At 56.8% G+C, this 20,911-nt stretch overlaps 1 protein-coding gene across 2 annotated transcripts; it reads left to right on the top strand.

Moving 5' to 3' along the window:
- Nucleotides 1–1,826: 1,826 nt before the first annotated feature.
- Nucleotides 1,827–15,337, top strand: RGS14 (regulator of G protein signaling 14; the record flags this gene model as incomplete). Of its 2 annotated transcripts, none has more annotated exons than XM_079703612.1 (15): nucleotides 1,827–1,871; nucleotides 8,782–8,803; nucleotides 8,992–9,170; nucleotides 9,530–9,622; nucleotides 9,708–9,851; nucleotides 10,189–10,332; nucleotides 10,449–10,560; nucleotides 10,892–11,004; nucleotides 11,464–11,667; nucleotides 13,404–13,477; nucleotides 13,707–13,833; nucleotides 13,921–14,002; nucleotides 14,105–14,151; nucleotides 14,230–14,344; nucleotides 14,627–15,337. In XM_079703612.1, 15 exons carry the CDS (start codon nucleotides 1,827–1,829, stop codon nucleotides 14,827–14,829), a joined length of 1,704 nt encoding a protein of 567 aa, XP_079559738.1. In that variant the 3' UTR covers nucleotides 14,830–15,337. The 2 variants fall into 2 exon arrangements, with proteins under 2 accessions (XP_079559738.1, XP_079559737.1); XM_079703611.1 differs by having other exon boundaries at nucleotides 13,401–13,477.
- Between the last annotated feature and the right edge of the window lie 5,574 nt (nucleotides 15,338–20,911).

Raw genomic sequence — 20,911 nt, 5'->3', positions numbered from 1 at the left:
TGACACCGTCATGCACCTTATTAAGACCACAAGTGGCAATGCTCCAGGCCCAAATGCAACTCCCAATACACACACCAAGTCTGACTTTATTGAATCCCTCTGTCTGGCTGGCCTGGAGCAAGGTGTCTGGAAAGAAGTGAGTTAGGACTGGGTGAAGAGGTATATTAACTAGGATAATGCTAACTGCTATAACAAATAGACCCTAATGTGTAAAACAGCTAGAAGAAGTTGATTTCTCTCTCCCTTAACAGTCCAAAGCTGGTGTTCCTGGTTGATGGGTGGCTTGCCTTCTTACACTAATGTGGAGACATAGGCTCCTTCCTTTTTGTGGTTCCACAAGCCCTTAGGGCTTCATCATCTTCTGTATCCAGTCAGCTAAAGGGGAAGGAGAGAATGTGGAGGACACATAGGGCTGAAAAGCCTTGGCACACATCACTCCACTCACATTCAGTTGGCGGGAACTAGTTAGCCCATGGCCACACCTGACTGTGAGAGAGCCTGGGAAATTAAAGTTTAGCTGTGTGCCCAGGAGGACTAGGACATGAATTTGTAGTGAAGAATAACAGTTTCTGCCTTCGAAGGTTTCGGGTCATGGCCCTAGAAGGGGGCAGTGGAGTAGAAGGTAGAATATGGAAGAGGGGTGTCACCTTATCCTTGTAGAAAGAGGGGTCCAAACTGGAGTGGTGGGTGACTTGAGGGCTCTAAGTAAGCCCATACTTAGGTAAAATACAAGTCCCATAGTGGGTACATGCACATGTAAGAAAGAGGCCAACTGAGGACTGGGCCAGGCTGAGGAAGCAGGGTGTCCCTCTTCAGTTGACAGTACTACACCAAGGTGGGACTTTTATGTGAATGACTATAAACGCACACGTGTCTTTGGGCACAGATGCGCCTGATCTCTTCCCTGCCCAGGTGGGCGAGCGTGTGCATACTTGGTTGCACATGTCACTGGGGTGTCTGAGTTCATATGTGCCTGTGTTCATATGTGACAGGCAGGTGTGCCTGTCACATGCACATGTCCGAAGGGCTGTGCATACATATGACCGACCGCTCAGGTGTTCCTGATGAGGGAGAACCTGTGTGTTTCTAACCTGTACACCTGAAGGGTCTGTGTGTGCATGACCATGCATGCAATGTATCTGTTTGTCCACACCCAGGAACAGGCCTGTAAAGGACAGCCTGGAGATGTCTCAGGACAGAGGTAGTAACTGCATGTGCACAACTGCCAGGGGGAGGGGTGCTGAGTGTGCACATGCCCAGCACACAGCAGGTGTGGGATAGGTATGTGCTGAGTAAAGTACACAAGTGGGCACTCAGATCACAGTACACATGTCCCTGTGTCTGTGGTAGCCTCTGAAGGGTGTATGAAGTTGCCTAGGTGTGTGAATGTGTACTTCTGTGTGTCCAGATGTGCCCTTGGAACTCCCCAGACTGGACCAGACCAGGCTGGGCTCCTTGTTGGGCACACAGAGGCCTCTGCTGTGTGTTGGTGCCTGCATGGGGCACTGCCAAGGGTGCATTGGTGGCATGTGTATGTGCGTGTGAATGTGTGTGTGCGCACGCGCACATGTGTGTGTGTGTGTGTGTAGGAAGAAGCATTCGCTCTCTTAGACCTTGCTTCTTTCTGTGGTTCGGTTTCTATAGAGACACTTCCTGTGGAAGAGAAAAGAGGTAGTGAGCTGGTGTTTCAGGATGTGAGGGCCCGCAGGAGCGGAGCTGGGCTCTCTCTCTGCTGCTTGCCCTTCGCCGTGCAGGCTCTGGCCAGAGCTGCCCACAGTCCCCATGGTGGGCGCCCCCCGCAGCGGGGACCCGTGAACAGCAGCGGCATGCCAGGGAAGCCCAAGCACCTGGGCGTCCCCAACGGACGCATGGTGAGTGCGGGCTCCAGGCCAGGCCCACAGGGAGGGGGTGGGCACACCCAGGGTGGAGCCCAACAGGCACACCCGGCAGGGCTGGGCTAGAGCCTGCATGCTGCCAGGGGCGGGAGAAGTTGGGGAGAGGCAGCAGCAGGTGGTAGAACCTGGCACCCTCATCCCAGGACCTTCCAGATGGTTCTGATGGGGACCTGGGGCCACCCCGGTGATGAGGCCAGAGGAGAGCAGGCATAGGCTTCTGGCCCAGTTCCCACTGCTCTCTTACCTACTACTTTGGCACCATCTGGGGCTGCCGGCATCCTAGGGTAGCAGGGAGTCCCGGCATGCCCTTTGCCCCCTGTATACCCCTACGGGGACCCAAGCCCCCATACCTCACTTAACCTCAGCCCCCTTCCTCACCCAGTGTCCTGATGCCCAAGGTCAGGTAAGGGGCAGCCCTTAATGGGTCACTGCCCTCCACCTAGACCTACTCCAGAGGCTTCCTGCCAGAACTAGCAGTCCTTGGGCAGCCTGGGATGGGTCAGCAGGGTCAGGCCCGGTTGGCACAGCTTCTGTCTGTTCTATTCCTGGGCTACTAGGACGGGTGGGGGGAGCTGAGCACTAGGGTGCCCCTGGCTGCTGCTAAATCCTCTCCCTGCTGCTTGGCATCCAGGTGAGCGCTGCCCTTGAAGAGACCTGCTTCAGCAGATGGAACTGGCTGTGTCGGGCTTCTCTTCTCTCCCTAGGACACCAGCCCACTTGACAGAGTCCCAGCCCCTCCTAAAAACTTCGGAAAGTCCAGTGTCCCAGTCGCCTACCCAGCCCCAGCCTAGTACTGTGGGACAAAGCCAATGGGTCCAGAGAAACCTGGGTTCTAATCTCAGCTCTGCTGTCCGTTACTAGAGGGTCCTCTCTGACCTTCACTTTCTTCATCTATAAAATGAGGAGTTTGAAACGGATTTCAAAGGCTTGCTGAGATGATTAAGTGGAATAATGAATATAAGCCCCCTGACCCACCGTGGGGGTTCCATAAATGTCAGCCCAATGCCCCCCTTCATTCTCAGCCCCTTTTCAAGGATCCCCTGCCTCACCAAGAAGCTGAGCCACTCCCCACCCTTATTCCTCCTCCTAATTCCCAAGACCTGTCTCCATACCTCTTCCTCCAGCATCTCTTTATTGGGCAGGAGAGAGGCAAATCCCTCCAAGCTGGCCATGTCCCCCACCTCACTATCTCTACCATCAAAGTAACTTTGAAAGTTCGAGCATCCATGGGCCTCGCACTCCCTGGAGGCATGGTGCTTGGCTCACCCCTCCCAAGGCATCCAGGCCAAGGAGGAACACGCCCACTCCCACGCCCACCCCAGAGGGCAACTGGGTTGCTGCTTCTGGGCAGTGCCCAGAACTGCAGGGCAGCTGAGGGGGCCCAGAGACAGACCCAGCCTCTGCTCATCCCACATCAACCTATAGCTTCTCTACTCAAGAGTCTTTCAGAGCAGGGAAGGCCCCCAAGCTCTACCCCCAGCCCTGCAAGCCCACGGTTACCCTGGCTTTTCTCAGCGACTTTCACACACAGGTTTATCTTTGCCCTTTCCGGGCCCATTCTGAACTCTGTGCCACCTCTTGGAATCCCGAGGGCCACAGATTGGCCACTTGCTGGCCATCGGGCAGCCTTCTGAGGCCATGCTCAGCTGAGACAGGGAGGGACAGACCAGCATCGGATGTGCATAGATGTAGGCCAGCTGTCAGCCTCCTTCCATGAGTTACCTCCTGAGGGAGGTTCAAAGGAGTACATGACGTGCTGAGGGCAGCTGGCAACAGAGGGACCCGCATTTGAATCAGGCCATTCTGACTCGATGCCAGGTCTCCTCCACCTCCCAGAACTGCCTGGCTCCGTCCTCCCCCACCTCCTCCTGCCACCAACCCCACCCACCACCACCGTCATTCCCTGCTGAGGCAACTTCATTTGTCAGCCTCGTCTTTCTGCCACTCAGCTTGTCAGGGGGTTGCAATGAAACCTGTCACTTACAGATGGCTCCCAGCCTCCCTTCCAGAGATGCCTTCACACAGTCCCAACTGCCACTTCATTTGTTCACTCATGCATTCATTCAACAATCCCCCCTTAGGGCTTGCTCAGTGCTGGCCCTGTCCCAGGCATCAAGACCAAGGCCCTTCGCCCTAGGCCCTGCCCTCAAACAGCTCCTGGTCTGGCAAGGCACAAAAGGCATGAGCGCAAATACCTGAATAAAATTAAGGTTTGGGGAAGAGCGGTAGGTCAGGAATAGAGAAAGCTTGAGGAGGACCGGGAGGGAGAACAAACTTCTCCACTCACTTTGTGCATTGTTGGTGTGGAAGATGTCCTGGAAGGATGTGCCAGCTGGAGGAGGGAACAGCATGGGGAAGGGCCTACACACAGGGAAACAGGATGTGTGTACCGGGACAAGGCCCAAGGGCTGGCGAGCCTAAAGCCCGGAGAGGAGCAGTTATTGCATCCTGTCACTCTCAGGGTGCCCAGTTAGTCTTCCTGCACAGGAAGACCTGCAAGGCAGAGCCCACCGTACCTTGGTCTGCATTCCTGGAGTCCAGCTTAGGGCCATAGGCCAGCTCCACAAAGCTGACTCAGGCTGAAGAGCCAGGCAGCCAGGGTTCTCAGTGGGTCTACCCAGAGAGGATCTCTGGGCCTCAGTCAGTCACCCCAAGCCAGGATGAAATAAGATGATGATATAGAGGGCTGAGCCCAGAAGATGCTCAGTAAATCAGCCCTCCCTTCGAAGTCACCCCTCCAGGGGGTAGAATTCATCCAGGAGCCCCCGGGCCCTTTACCCCAATTGACCTTGCCCATCTATGCCCCAAGGGCTGAGGCCCTGGGGCTCCCAGCTCCCCAGTACGTCTCCTATTCACCCAGGAAGGCAGCTCAGTGGAGGGGAGACCTTAGGTTTCCAGAGTCAGGCACACTTGGGCCCTAATTTCAGCTCAGGCACTTCCCAGCTGTGTGATTTCTTTGGGCCAAGGTTTCCATATCTGTAAAATGGGCGTAATAATACCTGCCACACAGGATAAGGATGTGAGGATGGAGGGTGGACATGGATGTGTAACATGGATGTGTGCCATCCATGTTCTCTCTCTGTCAGAGAGCTCAGGAAATGTCGGGTCACCCTCATCTTTGTATTCTCAGATACCAGTGGCTCCCCCCGGGCCCATTTCCATGGAAAAATGTTTGGCAAACTGAGGCCAGACCATGGGTTGGGGTTGCCGCTTGGCTACCACATCCTTCCTCATCCTTTCTTCCCCTTTTCTCCCATTCACTCACCACTTCTCCTCAGGCAAGCCGGGGTGGGGCAAGGCCAGCCCTGCTCAGCACAACTTCCCCAGACCCAGGAGCCTGGGCAGATCAAAGCCCCAGGCAGCGGCAGCAGCAGCATGCCACTCTCCCTGCTGCACACCTGTCACATTCACAAATGGGGCCTCGCTGACTCACCCTTCCTGGCAGCTCCAGGAGGTTGGGAATGCTGAGCCCTATGCTACCCAGGGGGAAATTGAGGCCCAGAGAAGGGAAGTTACTTGCCTCAGAATGGTCAATCTGGAATTGGACCCCATCCCCGCTCCCTGCCACCTTTGGATCTCCATTCTGTCTCAGACTCAGCTATATGGGTTATTAATATCTAGTGGGACAAGAGGGGCCCAGGAAGAACTGCATGGGGCGCTCAGAGTCAAAGCATCCCTGGCAAAGGGGGTGCCAGCGCCTCCTGTGAGGGCAGGGGAGGGCAACTTGGGCCCTTGTGGCTGCTTGGGAGCACCTGGGCAAAGAGGGTGCCCTTTGAGGAGGGAGTTCAGGCTGATTCCCTCCTACGGTATAGGCCTGCCCTCCAGGAGCTACAGACTGGTAGGGGAGAGGCCCACAAATAGGTGGGCAGCAGTGTGGTGGGCAGGGGGATTCGGGGCAACTGGTGTTTAGGGAAGACTGATGTCCACAGGCAGAGACTGCAGAGCCGTAGGGTGGGGGAGGCAGGAGCAGATACCAGGCAGAGGAAACAGTAAAGCAGGAAGCAGGAGTGTGAAGGGGTGTGGGGAAAATCGAAGTTTGATGAAGTGTAGGGTGGAGGTGAGGGGGAGGGCAATGGGGGAGGCTGAAGGGGCTCGTTAGCCAGGCTCAGGCAGAGCTTCAGCGGTAACCCAGCAACTGCTCTGCCTCCCAGGGTGAGGAGTGGGGCCAGAGAGGGCCTGGGAGCCAGCCCCACATCAAGACACAATCCATTCAACAGGATGTAAAGAGCAAAACGAAATAGGAGTGAAGCCAAGCCCAGGCCCCTCTGCCTTCCCTGGGGTCCTGGGCTGCCCACGAGCATCCCGTGCCCCACCCCACCCCACCCCCCACCCCCGACACACGGAAAAGTGCAGTGGAGAGCCCTGAGCAAGGGAGAGGCTGAGTCCTGGGTTGGAGGGCGGGCCAGAGAGAGGCCGGTGTGTGCTGGGTTTGGGAGGAGGGAGGGCCAGGTGGCCACCGCGGAGTGGGAGGGGAAAGTCAGGATGGTTCCCGGAGACCTGGACGGAGGGCGGTAACCAAGGCTGGGAACAGCCACAGAGCAGCCTGGGGAGGAAGAACATGGGGCAGGCAGGTGCAGGCATGAGGGCAGCTGCCAGGAAAGGGAAAGAACAGCTGGAAGGGACCTTGGGCTTCAACTTGTCCCCTTCACACACCCCAGGAGTTGAGACGTTGTCCGCAGCCCCGGGAGAGAATTCCCATGAAGCTGTCAGATGGGTGGGTGCAAAGGCAGGAGGGCAAAGGCTAGGGCAGCCAGGGGAGGGCGTACAGGGTGAGTCCACGTCCAGCCTCCCTCTGCACAAGCTTTCCCTCCTCCTCCGTAATGTCTTATCCCCGTGCTCCAGCTTGGAGGCAGGCTCAGGGAGGGGCCCAAGGTTGTAAAACTAGAAAAGGACAGGGCTGGGATTTGAATCCGTGTCTGACAGACCCGATCCCTGTGTTCTTCCCTCTACCGCAGGGCTTGGCAAAATTGAAAGCTGAAGCAGGGCCAGACACCAATACTAATGCGATAACAGTAATAGTAATGTTCCTTGAATATTTACCACATGCCAGACAGTGTTCTGAGTTCTCTTTCTATGCATATTTAACTTATTTAATCACAGCAAGCCTTTGAAGTCCTGACCATTATTTGCCCCATCTGTATAGAGGGAGAAACTAAGGCACAGAGAGGTAAAGTACTCTGCCCGAGGTCACACAGCACAACTGTGAACTCAGGTAGTCTGGGGCCTGCCTCCATAAATAACATAAATGCATCAAACTGGCCCCAGAGACCTCTGAGGAGAGTGTGAACCCCTTCTAGGGAAAGCGGTTGCTGCTCAGGGCCAGCCAAGGTTGCCATGCTGGGAAGAAGCTCATGGTAGCTGGGGCAGAAAGCTGGGGTTTCATGTAAAACTCCTGACTTTCAAATGTGGGAAACCCCTTTAAAGTTTAAAAAAACCAAAAACATTCTGATATTAATAATGTCCTACTTATTTGCAGGCCAGCTCTGGCCCACAGATGTGTGACCTGGGTGCTCCCAGGTTGGGGAACAGAGAGGGAGATTCCAGCCAGGAGGGCAGGGAGAGGCTTCCTGGGGAGGAGATGTTTGCAGACTTGTTTCCAGTACGGATGGAACAAAGGGACAGGTGGCGGAAGCTCCTGTGACAGGACCTAGTGAAAATGTAGGAGGTGAGAGGGAGGAAGGAACTGGGGATCCGTCAAGCCCTGGTGTTAGGAGCCCAGGTGATGGGAGGAAAACCAGATTCAGGGAAGTTGGTTCCGTGCCCTGCTTTGGTGGTGGCAGAGGTGGCTTCCATTTGGGACTGGCTGAGTTGGAAGGGCTTGTGAGGCATTTGGGTGGAGATGTCAGCAGGAAGTTGGCTATGTGTGTTTGAAGCTGGGGAGATGTGGGAGGGAGAACGAGCCCAGAACAGAGTCAGAGAGGGGTGGAGGCCACCTTGCGTGTATAGACGATGAGGAAGCTGGAGGATTTGCTAGGAAGGTAGGAAGACCGAGGGAAACCACTGCAAGAGTCATTTTGAAAGGAGGGTTTTTCTGTTTCACTAATGGTTGGGATTCCCAGAGAAGTCATAGTTGTGCATGTGGGGGAAGGGGGGTTGCACAGATGAAGGGATTGGCCTCTACAGCTACTCACAGGGTAGTCCATAACCAGCAGCATCAGTGCTTGGGATCTTGTCAGAAATGGAGAGTCTTACGCTCTCCTGAAACTGAATCTGTGGAGGTTCCCCCCTGCCATCATTCTAATGCACACTAAAGTTTGAGAACCACTGCTGTCTACTATAAAATAGCATCCTGTGCCCTGCCCATGGTGGGGTGTTTCCACGAGGAGGCAGTTGCAATAAGGAGATCATCAGTTACAGAGACACCTCTCCTTCCTCAAAGACAACAGCAAACATTGCTATAACACCTGCCACATGCTGGACACTATTCTAGATGCTGGAAATATATTAAACTGATTTGATCCTCACAGCAGGCCCCGGAAGTAAGTTAACTATTATTATCATCATCCCTCACTTACAGATGGAGACAAACAAGTTACTTGCCCAAAGTCATACAACTAGTAAGTGGCAGAGACAAGATTAAAAATTTGTGTTCCTACCCACCATGCTCTACACCCAGGCTCACCCAGTGGGTGCTGGGGGTCAACAGGGGTGACTGGGGTGTACCTGGTATAAGTTCCAGTGCACACAGTGGTTGGCACATGATGGAAGGGGAGCCAGGGGCAGCCTGAGCAAAACCCTGAGCAAGCAGTGACCTGGCTGAGAATGCCCAGTGTGGCCCTCCAGGCAGAGAAGAACACAGCTCCAGTCCTGGGGGCTGGGCCTAGAACTATCCCTTGAGAATCCACCCTGGGCTCTACTCTGACTTTCTACCTCGGGTTTCTTGTAGGTTCTGGCTGTCTCAGATGGAGGTAAGTGACAGAGTATGTGGAGGAAGCCTGGCTGGGGTGGGGGTGGGGGCTGAGGGGGGTGTATGTGGAAACAGCGTGGGGATACCCCTGCCATTTGCTGTCTTTCCAGGAAAAGTACCTGAGATGGGATTGGGCCAGGGGCTGGGGAAGGCTGCAAGGCTCAGCTGCACTTGTCCATCCCCCTGCAGAGCTGAGCAGCACGGCGGGGCCCCAGGGCCAGGGCGAGGGCCGAGGCAGCTCCCTCAGCATCCACAGCCTTCCCAGTGGCCCCAGCAGCCCCTTCCCCACCGAGGAGCAGCCTGTGGCCAGCTGGGGCCTGTCCTTCGAGCGGCTGCTGCAGGACCCGCTGGGCCTGGCTTACTTCACTGTAAGCCCTGGGGTGGGATAGGGAGGGCAATGGCAGTGGCCACCATGGGGGGAAGGGTGGGGGGCATGGGAGACGGCATGGATGGAGTTTCAGGCTGGCCAGAGTGGCACTCCTCTGTCAGCTGCCTCCTCTGGCCTTTCTTTGGCACTCTCTTACTCTTCTCCCAGCTGGGAAGTTTCCTTCTCTCTGCCTCTTATTTTCTCTCTGTGCCTCCGGATCTCATCCCATCCGTCTGTCTGACCCTATCTGTCTGGCTGGGCCTCTTGGCCCTCTCTCTATACCAATCTCTTGGACCACATCCCCTGACTGGGTCTCTGTGTCTCACCTCTGTGTCTGTGCCTCCTTCTCCCCACCCCCAGGAGTTCCTGAAGAAGGAGTTCAGTGCTGAGAACGTGACTTTCTGGAAGGCCTGCGAGCGCTTCCAGCAGATCCCGGCCAGCGACACCCAGCAGGTGGGGAGAAGGGGGAACTGAGGTGGCGAGATGAGACCAGGGCCTGAGCCATGCCCCTGACCTTCTCCTGTCTGTCCTGCCCCAGTTAGCTCAGGAGGCCCGGAACATCTACCAGGAGTTCCTGTCCAGCCAGGCACTGAGCCCTGTGAACATCGACAGGCAGGCCTGGCTCGGCGAGGAGGTGCTGGCGGAGCCCCGACCGGACATGTTCCGGGCACAGCAGCTTCAGGTGAGCGGTCCCGGAGGCGCGGCCTGGGATAAGGGGCGGCGCCTTGGAAGGGAGCTCGGTGGAGCAGAGGCAGGGCCAGATCCGGCGGCGGAGCCTGAGCGGCAGAGATGGTGGGGATGGGGTGGGGAAGAGTGCAAATCTGGATGCTGGGACCCAGCTAAACGTTGGGCAGGGCGCGGGTCAGAGGTAAGACTAGAGGAGACAGTGAAGGAGAGGCTAGGGGCTAGGGGCTCCCTCCCTAGGTTGGGGACGTCGCCAAGCCCCAGGGCCGGGTCTGGGACTCTGGCGGCTCGCAGAGCGCCCTCTCCAGCTCACCGCCCCGGCGCCGGCTCCGCAGATCTTCAACTTGATGAAGTTCGACAGCTATGCACGCTTCGTCAAATCCCCGCTGTACCGCGAGTGCCTCCTTGCGGAGGCCGAGGGTCGCCCCCTGCGGGAACCTGGCTCCTCGCGCCTCGGCAGCCCTGACGCCACGAGAAAGGTGCGGACGACGGCCTGTGGGGGCAGGCGACCGGGTGCAGATCTGCGAGGGTGTGCCCACGGTCCGCTTGCGGGTGGGGCCCGGCCCAGTGCCAGTGGCTTCCCTGTATCTTGCAGAAGCCGAAGCTGAAGCCCGGAAAGTCGCTGCCGCTGGGCGTGGAGGAGTTGGGGCAGCTGCCTCCTGCTGAGGGCCCTGGGGGCCGCCCGCTCCGCATGTCCTTCCGCAGGGGTGAGGGCAGGAGCGGGCCGCAGAGATGAGCGGGGTCGGGAGTCTGGGCAAGCCTGGAGAACACCCCCTTCCTCCTACTGGTCCCGCAGTCTCTAAGACTGTGAAAATCGAAATGCAGGTCCGTGTGACCCCCATGTTCCCCTGGTGGTTCGGTTCCCACGCTAGACCCCAGAAGTTTGGGAAGCCCCCCTCAGCAGCGAACCTTCCAGGAACCCAAACCACGTTTGACCCCTGTAATAAAAGGGCTCCAACAGGGTCCGCCTGGCTGGGGAGAGGCCCCGGCAGAGGGGTTGGGGGAGGGGCTGGCCTGCTCATTCTCCCTCTCCCCTAGAACTAGGGGGCGGCGCGTCAAACTCAGCCTTGCGCAGAGAGTCCCAGGGGTCCCTCAACTCCTCTGCCAGTCTGGACCTCGGCTTTCTTGCCTTTGTCAGCAGCAAATCTGAGGTGAGCCCACTGCTGGGGGAGACGTGTTGTGGGCTCGGGCCACCACTCAGGCCCCTTTGTGTGGCCACCCTCATTCCAAGTCACCGGCCCCACTTCATCCTCCACTTGATCCACATGGCCAACCACTCAGCCTCCTCACTTTCTTCCTGTCCTCACCACATTGGGCCCCATGCACGTTATGGGTGCACATCCTCTTCAGCCGATGTGTGTGCACGTGTGGGTGCCCAGGTGTGTACAGCACGTGTGTAGCAGTCAGTGGGTGGACCTGTCTCTGGGTGCCCATACGCTTGGGTGAGCATACATGTATTCCTGCCGGAGATGTATCCTGCCTGCTTACAAGTGTGCCCTTGGGCATGTGTATGCCTGTGTGTGCCCCAGCGAGCTTACGTTGTCTGTGTACCTGTCTGTGTGTCCTTGCATGTGTACACATCACCTCCCTTGACACCTGCTCTGAATCAGAGCCACCGGAAGAGCCTTGGGAGCTCAGAAGGTGAGAGTGAAAGCCGACCAGGGAAGTATTGCTGCGTGTACCTGCCTGATGGCACAGCCTCCTTGGCCCTGGCCCGACCTGGCCTCACCATCCGTGACATGCTGGCAGGCATCTGTGAGAAACGAGGCCTCTCTCTACCTGACATCAAGGTCTACCTGGTGGGCAATGAGCAGGTGCGAACCTGGCCTGTTCCCCAACTCTAACTCCCTTTCTGATCCTGAACCCACCCCCATTCCTGTCTCTGCTCAGCCATGACCCCAACACCAATTCCACTTCTAATTCCAACCCCATCCCCTATCCCCACCCCCTTCCTAACTCCAGCCCCCACCACAGCCCCCCCGCTCCATGCCCAACTCCAAATCAACCCAGCACCAACTCCTCTCTCAAACTCAGATGTCCACTCTCATCCCATGAAAATCCTGTCCCGACTCCATTCCCATCCTGGTTTCCAGCTTCATCCATCATCCTCACTGTGATAGTCTCTGGGAGGAAGAGTAGGGGAAAACCATTGCTGGAGCTGAGTTTTTCCCTGTCACTCCCAGCATTCAGGCTGCCCATCCCTGAAATGGGCATTTGGGGATCCCTTACTTCCTCTGCCACCAGGGGCACCCAACTGCAACCAACCTATGAAAAACTTTCCTTTAGGTACAAACTAGCATAGCTTTAAAGAGGAGGCTAGGGCAAAATTCACTTAAACTAAACCATCCAATAAGGGGAAATCTAAAGGAAGGATGCTGTATCCCAGGGAGACCCGTCAGGATTTCATTCACCCAGTAAACAGTCCTAAGCCCCTGCCAGGTGGGGGCAGAGGGAGCCAGGCTGAGTTCTGTCCTCCAGGTCCAAAGGCTGGCGGTGAGCCAAGCAGGATGTGATCAGGAGGAGGAGTTGAAGCTCCAGAGAGTTTCTGGGTCAAGGAAGGCATTTCTGGTTGGTCCCAGGAGGCTTCATGGAAGAGGTGGCCATTGATGAGGATGAGGACAAATTTGCCTGGCAGAGCTGTGGGGGGAGGATATTCCAGGCACAGGTGGGTAAGAAGTGCAGGGCAGGTTCAGGGGCCTGGAGCATGGGAGTATGAGGGCCACAGTAAGAGAAGCTCTGCCCACTTTCTTGGGCCACCCAGGCAGCCTCTGCAGCCCTGATGAGTTTTTATGTCTGCTAAATATAACTTCACCACCCACACTCCACCTGTCCCTGAAGCACAGCACAAGCCTATTGCCTGGGAGAGGCTGCCTCCCAGCCCTGGGCTGGTGCAGGCAGCAGGGCCTCCAGGGGTGGTAATTACTACAGCTACTTTTATGTACCTACTGTGTGCCAGGCACTGTGCCAGATACTTTGCATCCTTCTGGCCTCACAGCTGTCTTACAGGGAAGAGCCCTTTTTGCAGTGAGGAGACAAGAAGTGTCCTTAGGAGGTGGGAATGGAGAGAAGTGGACAAGTGTAAGAAAAAAGGGACAAGGCCTGGGTGGCTGACCAAAGGTAGGTAGTGAGGGAGGAAATGCGTCCAGCTGGTCCAGTTGGTTTTCCCACTGCCTGAGGGACAAGGGGCAGCTGTCCAGGAGGCAGATCCTGACCTGGCTCAGGAAGAGGTGGCCCCATGATCCAGGACTTAAGCCTGCCCCTTAACCAAGCAGCCCCATTACCAGTTCGTGCCCACCCCACCTCCATGTTTCTCATAACTCTGTTCCTTTTCCAAGTCTGTCCAGCATTCTTGCCACTAGGCTCTTATCTAGCCTGGTCTCGTACTCTGTCGGCATCTCTATGGCTCACCCGACCACTGGCCCTTCCCTCTGGCCCTTGGGAGCCCCAGTGGAGGCCCTGGGAGGAAGTGATGATTGTTCCCTCAGACCCCGGGGATGGGGGCAGAGGGAAGGAGAAGGAATTTTGAGACCCTGCCTGGCTCCTGCAGAAGGCCCTGGTCCTGGATCAGGACTGCACCGTGCTGGCGGACCAGGAAGTGCGGCTGGAGAACAGAATCACTTTCGAGTAAGTGTCTGTCGCTCCAGTCTAGGGTCCGGGGGTCCCAGCACTCGCTTGGGTCCCAGTTCTGGCTGCTGTTCTCCCTCCAAGTCCTGCCCCTTAGGCTAAGGCCCCACCCCCAAGAGGTCCCACCTCCCCAGTTCAGGCTCCACCCTTTCTCCGGCCAGTCCCAGGTGGGTTGGGGGAGAGGCGCGGCGGGCTCTCCGACCTTCCGCAGCGCCAGGGTCCCGCGCAGGCTCGAGTTGGCGGCGCTGGAGCGCGTGGTGCGGATCTCCGCCAAGCCCACCAAGCGACTGCAGGAGGCGCTGCAGCCCATCCTGGCGAAGCACGGCCTGAACCCGGAACAGGTGGCGCTGCGTCGGGTGAGCCGTGTAGCCGAGGGGCAGGGGCGGAGCGGGGCGGAGCGGGGCGGGCTGCCTGTCCCGCGGGCTGCTGACCTGTCCCCTCAGCCAGGCGAGAAGCAGCCGCTAGATCTGAGGAAGCTAGTGAGTTCGGTGGCGGCCGAGAGATTGGTTTTGGACACTCTCCCAGGTAAGGGACGTTAGCCCGGGGGCTTGTAAGGGACAGCTCTGGCCCAAGAGGAAGGGGGTCCAGACGAGAGGCAGACAGGAACGGTGGCCCTCTCTGCCGCAGGTGTGAAGATCACTGAAGCTGGCGACATATCCCCCTGCCTCAGCCAGGTGAGCGAGGGACTGGGCGCTCTCTTTTGCCCGCCAGCCTCCCCTCCCGGTTGTGGCTCTAACCCCACGTTCTCGCAGGGCGGCCCGCCTACAATCCAGGACAGGGCCACCCACCTCCCTCCACTGTCCCTGAACTCGCTGGCCCAGGCACCCAGTAGTATCACTGGGAAGCGGCAGACCTGTGACATTGAAGGTACATTGGGGATGATGGTGGCTAGGGACCAGAAGGGTTGGGGACCGTTGAGGGTGGGTGGACTTAGAGAGCCTTGAGCTGAGTCAGGGGCCTGGATGTCACTGGGGCTGGAACAGGGTCCACTGGGGTTGAGGGACCAGAAAGGCTGGGACAGGGGGCGGGATGGGGACATTGGTGCTGGGGTCAGGGAGGCTGTGGCCATAGTAAGGGCAGCAGGACTGTGGTGGGCTAGCATAGGTAGATCTGCACCCATGGGCCCCTTGACTCTGCGGCCATTCCCAGGCCTGGTGGAGCTGCTGAACCGGGTGCAGAGCAGTGGAGCCCATGACCAGAGGGGCCTTCTGCGCAAAGAGGACCTGGTGCTTCCAGAATTTCTGCAGCTGCCTGCCCAAGGACCCAACTCCCAGGAGGCCCCACCACAGACTGAATCAGCGGCCCAGCCCAAGGGGAGCCCCTCAGACTCCACTGCGCACTCGGCCCTCTGACAGCTGTCCAGGCCGGCTGCATGGCACCTGGCGGGCCAAGCATGCCATGGGCCCGCTCTGCATGCCCTGTCTGTGCCATGAGTGTCCCTGGCCCCTTCCTGCCACGGGCAGGCCCGCAGGAAGAGCTGGGAGGGGATGGAGAGGGGACTCAGAGGAGTGACACTCCACAGCTGCCACCACTTGGTCCCTTACAGGCTTGCTCGTCCATCCCTTGCTGCCAGGCTACCAGGGGGAAGTGGGCCTAGCCCCCAGTGCAGGTGTGCCCAACACGGAGGGGCGGCGTTGGCAGTGCCAGCCTCCCCACCATGTGCCAGGCCTCAGCAGCGAGTAGGAGGAGGGGCTGGCTCTTCCTCGGGGAGCTGGTATGAGTAAGGCCTGGGGGTGCAGGCAGGCAGGCAGCCCCTCCCTCTACCCACAGAGATGCTACTGGACTTTTGGATTTTGCAGTTGGCTTGGGGCAGCTGGGTTTGTCCTGGATGTATGATATTGTTATAATAATAATTATTATTCTGCCATAGGGCGTGTTCCTTGTGTGCCAGTCTACCCTGTGTGCCGCCCCCACCCCCAAACTGCGTTGCCTCTGTCACCAGGGTCAACGCCAGGAAGCCCTTGGGGACCTCAGGATGTACCCCCTGACTTCCTGTTGTCAGAACCTGTCTTCCTGACTGCACAGAGTATGGGGTGTGAGTGTGAGAGAGAGACAGAGACGGCCAGAGAGAAGGAGGGAGGGAAGGAGGAAGCAGGGGAGGGAGGGGTAGACCCCTCTGGGCAGCTGTGCCTCTGCTGCTGTCATTGTGCTGTTCTCTGAACCTGAGTACAGTGTCTGGTCACTGTCCTGTTTCTACTGGGGACTGAAAGTGTCCCTGTAGATATGGCGGTGGGCTCTTTTGGATTCATCGAAGACCTCGAGGAGGACACTGGTTTTTGTGGTGGGGGCAGGTTCTGCCTCCTGCCTGCTTTGGCTGGGTGGTCTTCTCTGTCCCCCGGCAGCCGGAGAAGCCCACAGCCCACACAGGGAGGAGAAACAGGGAGAGCCCCAGAAGGAGAGCCCCAGCCTGGGGGCAGAGAAGCTAGACTCAGTCCCGGTGCTGCTGTGACAGAGGAAACAAGGGGACGCAGGAGCCTTGAGAAGGCACTGGGAGAGGGAGGGGCCCTCTTGACCACCTCCAACAGGTTGAGCTCTCTTCCCCACTCCAGCCCTTTGTACTTGCTGTGCCCTCTGCCAGGGGCTCCCCATACCTGCCCCCTGTCTTGTAACTGGCTCCTCCCCCTTGAAGTTCCTGGGAGAGATCAGTGCGGTTTGCTGGCCTTTCTCTAGAAGTCGAGCGCAAGCCTTCCTCAGGGGGCCTTCATGGCTTGTAAACAAGAAAACTTTCTTTCTCACAGTTCTAGAGGTCAAAAGTCCAAGGTCAGGTGCAAACGTGGTGGGGTTCTGGTGAGGACCTTCTTCCAGGTTGTAGACAGCCAACTTCTGTGTCCTCATGTGGTGGAAGGGGTCAGGGAGCTCTCTGGGGTCTCTTTGTAAGGGCGCTAATCTCACTACACCCTCATTACCTAATCACCTCCCAAAGGCCCACCTCCACATACCACCACCTTGGGCACTGGGATTTCAACATATGAATTCAGGCGGACACAAATATTTAGACCATAGCACAAGGTGACCAGGAAAGCTCTCCTGAGGTGTGAAGACCGTCAATGAAGCGGGACTTCTGTGTTTGTAAGTCTTAGAAATCCCACTCAGAGTCACAGGCACACACACACTGAAAGACTGCATTGGCTTATCTAATGAAGAAGTCTAGGAGTGGCTGGGTAAATATAGGAGTTTAGATCATTTTAGTCAGGAATCCCCGTCCACCTCAGTCCTGCTTTCTTGTGTTGGCTTCATTTGCACGCGTGTTCTCTCCCTGCATGTCCTTTCTGCAAATCCCCAAAGGACGGTAGAAGATGACCAGGATTGGGATTCTGACTGGGGTCAGAGGATCATTCCTGAACCACACTGAGTAGCCAAGCCTGGCCCATGAGATGACCTCAACAGCCAGAGGGCTGGGCCAAGCCAGCCAAACAAAATGGGCTGAGGTGGCAGAGGTCTGAAGGCCAGGTAGAAGAGCCTCCATAGAGGTCAGCCCCCACAGGAGGAGGAATATTCACATCTCCTGAGGTCCCCAGGTTAGGCATGCTCCATCCTCTATCTCATTTTGTCCTCACAACAAAACAGCCTGGTGGGGATGAAATCAAGGCTGCAGGGGGGTAAGTGACTAGTCCAGGATCATGCAGGGGATTGCCGCTAGGGTGTCACCAGCGCTCAGGCTGTCTGACTCAGGGACACACACCAAGGAGGGCCTGGATGCTGTAGAAACCCCCACTGGGGAGCCAGGGCCCTCTCAGAGGAGGGCACGTTGATGTGGCTACTCTGGGTTGGGGGGAGTTTGGGAATTTCTGCTAAAAATTAAAAACACACAGCGTGTGATTCCAGCAGTGCCACTAGAGAATCACTCACTTCTGGGCACGTGGAGGCCCATCGCTGCAAGGTTGTCTATTGCCTGAAAACTGGCAAAAGTGGATAGGGGTGGGGGGTAGGGTAACACAACACATGCTCTGCAATACCACACAGCAGATAAAGAATTGGGTACAGCATGTCCTGCCATGGAAGGTTCTCCAAGACAGTTTGGTAAAAGAATGCAGAGCAATGAACATGGCATGATACCTTTATATAAACCACAAACACACAGGCACTTATAAGTGTACAGAAAAGAGAGAGAATGTTCTAGAAGGATACATACCAAACTGACAGGGAGATGGGAAGCAGACCAAGAAGGGGTAGTGGTCAAAGGAGACTTTCACCTTTGCTTTAATTTTTTTTTTAAAGGATGCAATTTAAAATAATTATAATATCACAAAGAACTCCCCAAAGCCACTGTTTTGTCACTGCTGGCCTGCCATCCCTTTCTCCAGAAGTGGTACCCAACTCTTCCATTAGGGGCTTCAGCCCACTGCCCCCTCAGCCCATTTTGACAGGCTGGGTGTGTCCCTCTGCCACAATCCCCTCGTGATCTCCTTCCCATCATGCCCCCTGAAGCAGCCCTGAACCCTCACTGTCCCAGCCTGGCCAGGCCCCAGCTGCAAGGAAGGGGGCCAGGGGCACCAGCTGGTTAACCCCTGGGGCCATGTTTCAAAGTCACTGCACAGTGGTGGACTCCTGGGTGGTCGGGAAAGGTAGCAGAGCTGCTTCGCCTCATCCCACCAGGTGGGAAGCCCGGAGAGGAGTCGGCCTGTTCACCCAGCACCCAGTGTGAAGGAAGGGAGAGAACACACATCTGCTGACCACTCTGCAGCCTCCAACACCCCCATCCTACAGAGTTCACAGGCTGAGAGAGGAGGCGTGACTTCCTCAAGGACACCGTGGGGCCCAACCCCATGTGGCTCCAAGCCTCTAAGAGAGAATCTGTCTCTTGTCCCCCAACCCACCTTAATAGCCTTGGGGTACGGGATGGGCACAGGGTGAGGACAGGGCACACAGTGACCTTGGCTCTGGGCCAGCGTGGGGGCAGTTACAGGCATTGGCTACTCACCTGGAGCTGGGCTGCAAATGCTGATGCACTGTTCTCTGGGGACAGCCACCCCACCCCCAAGGGTGAGCACAGAGTGCACCTGGTAGGGGGCCTGGTCTGGTGATCAGGTGACTCAGACTTCTGGGGGATTAGAGGCTGGAATTCAGCTTCCACAGGGAAACAAAGGCCCAGATGGGGAGGAACACGCATGGTTGGTTACAGTGAGTCAAATGCAGCCAGAGCTGGGCACAGGCCCGTACCACTGTACAACCACAGGCGGCGCCATTCATGTCAATCATGGTCCTGGGGGTGTCCAAGAAGAGCTAGGGACATGAACACGTGTATGTGTCCTGTGACTCCTGCAGGGAGGGACTGAGTGAGTGGTGCTCTGTGACCATCTTAGCTCCTGTCTCCAGAGAACTGGCTTGGGGGTAGAGCGGAGGCAGAAAGCCAAGGAGGTGAATGAGTGGCCTACCTGCAGGCCAGCCCAGAGTGCCAGCTGCCAGGACGAAATGGCCAGCTAAGATTGGTGGACCAGGGTAACCCTACAAGCCAAGGAGGCCCCCATCTTCCTGCCCCATTGCCGAAGCACTGAAGGAACCCAGAACCCAGACCCAAAACCTGAAGCTTGGAGTGTGGAACTGGAGCTTGGAATCTGGAGCACAAAGCCTGGATCTGGGGCCTGAAGCACAGACCCAGCACCTGGAGGCAAGAGCCGGAAGCCCAACCTGGTGTCTGGAGTCTGAAACTGAATATTAGGGCTCAGATCCCGGAGCCCAGTGCCAAGAACCAGAGCCCCGAGCTTGACATCTGATGTCTAAAGCTGGAGCCCGAGACTGGAACGCAGATACTGGAGCCCACTTGAGGCCAGAACCAGAGTGGGGACCCCAGAAACTGGAGACAAGCTCCAGGCCCAGAGCATGAAGGCCAAGACCTGAAGTCCGAAGCCAACCTCCGAGCTTCAGGTCTGGAACCCAGAAGCCAGAGCCTGGGACCACCAAATGGGAGCCCACAGCCTCCCGTTCAGACCTGGTCCCTGAGGCCAGCAGGAAGGGCATAGGGCTGGGGCCATGTAAGGAAGGGAATTGCGGGGGAAGAGGTGATTTCTGAGAAAAGCCCAAAGCAGCCTCAGCTCTTTTGGCCACAGACTTTGGCCTTGTCAGTCAATGAGTGACCAGCGCTTGGGCCACCAGGATTAATCATTACATGGGGCACTTATCCCCCAAACAAGGACAGGGCATCCTCAGGTCAGCCGCCCCTGCCCTGGACCCAGAAGATCTAATGTAGTCTTGGGCTCCCCCTCTGAAAAGTGGGGCTCAGATGGGACAATGTCTCAGGGCCCTGCCTGATCTGTGCCGGGTAGCTCAGATCAAAATCCAGGCTCTCTAAGAGAGGACAGTCAAGAGGGCCAGGGGAGGGACTGCTCTGTTCCCAGAGGGAGGTGACAGGTGACCCCTACCGTGTCACTCAGCCTGCTGGTGAGAGTGGCTGCTTTGACCGCAGATACAGAGAGGATGCATCCATGTGTGCAATGCACACTCATGCTGTGTTGGTGTGCAGTTGTGCTGGCTGCATGCCGGGCAGGAATGTTGAGGCCCACATTCCCGACGTACAGCACCGTGCCGCCTCCGTGGGGCTTATATGTTGGTTGAATATTAAATAAACATATCGATGAGAAGAGGCACAAGTTTCTCAAACTGTGCTGATGGGAAACCCTGTTGTCATTAACCAGATCCCCTAAAAAAATCCAGGTCATGAACAGATGGTCTGGAATGTCAAATTTTCCTCCTTTGATTGTCGTTAAACTTTAGGTCCTGCAGAAATTAAGGAGCAAATGGATCTTAACAGAGAATTGCAGAAAGGGAGAATAACTGGAGCTGGTTGTGCCAGCTTCCACAGATTGCTCCCTTTCTGGACCACACACTTGCTCTTGGGACCATTCTCTACTCCGTCAGCAATCATGCCGCTCCTGGAGAAATCCTTGTCGTCGGTGTGACGAAATTCAGTGTCTGTCAGCCTGTCCCATGCACGTTAGCCACGCTGTCTCTGCTCCCACCTCCTTTTCCTTCCCCTCCCCCAGCACTGCCCTGACTAGGCTCTCGAGGGTCACTAAATCCACTCTGTTCTCACGTTTCCTGACATCTCAGCAGCATTTGATCATGCTGACCAGGGTATCTCTTTCAAAATGTGGGCAACCCTGGCTTCTGGGGCATCTGCGTTTCTGCTCTTCCTCCCTGTCCCTGCTGTGCCTCTTCCTGCGTCTTCCCTCAAATGTGGGTGCTCCTCTGGGCTTGGCTGGGTCTCTCCTCACTGTGCACACTCTCCCTGGGGGCACCTTCACCTGAGGCCACTCAGGCAGGAAGCCAAGTCACGCTGCGCCCTGAGGCTGTGACAGGATGCTGGTCTTTGGGCTAGCAGGGGTAGGATTTAAAAGGAAGAGGGGTGACATGGTGAACTTTGCATTTTGGAAGGCTGGCTGGCTGCTTTTTTGGAGACTAGATTGAGGGGACCCATCAGACAGAAAGGCTACTATA

Source organism: Hyperoodon ampullatus (genome assembly GCF_949752795.1).
Source record: "Hyperoodon ampullatus genome assembly, chromosome: 4".
Classification (NCBI taxonomy): domain Eukaryota; kingdom Metazoa; phylum Chordata; class Mammalia; order Artiodactyla; family Ziphiidae; genus Hyperoodon; species Hyperoodon ampullatus.
Note: the sequence above shows the minus strand (reverse complement) of the source record. Positions and strands in the feature narration are given on the sequence as shown.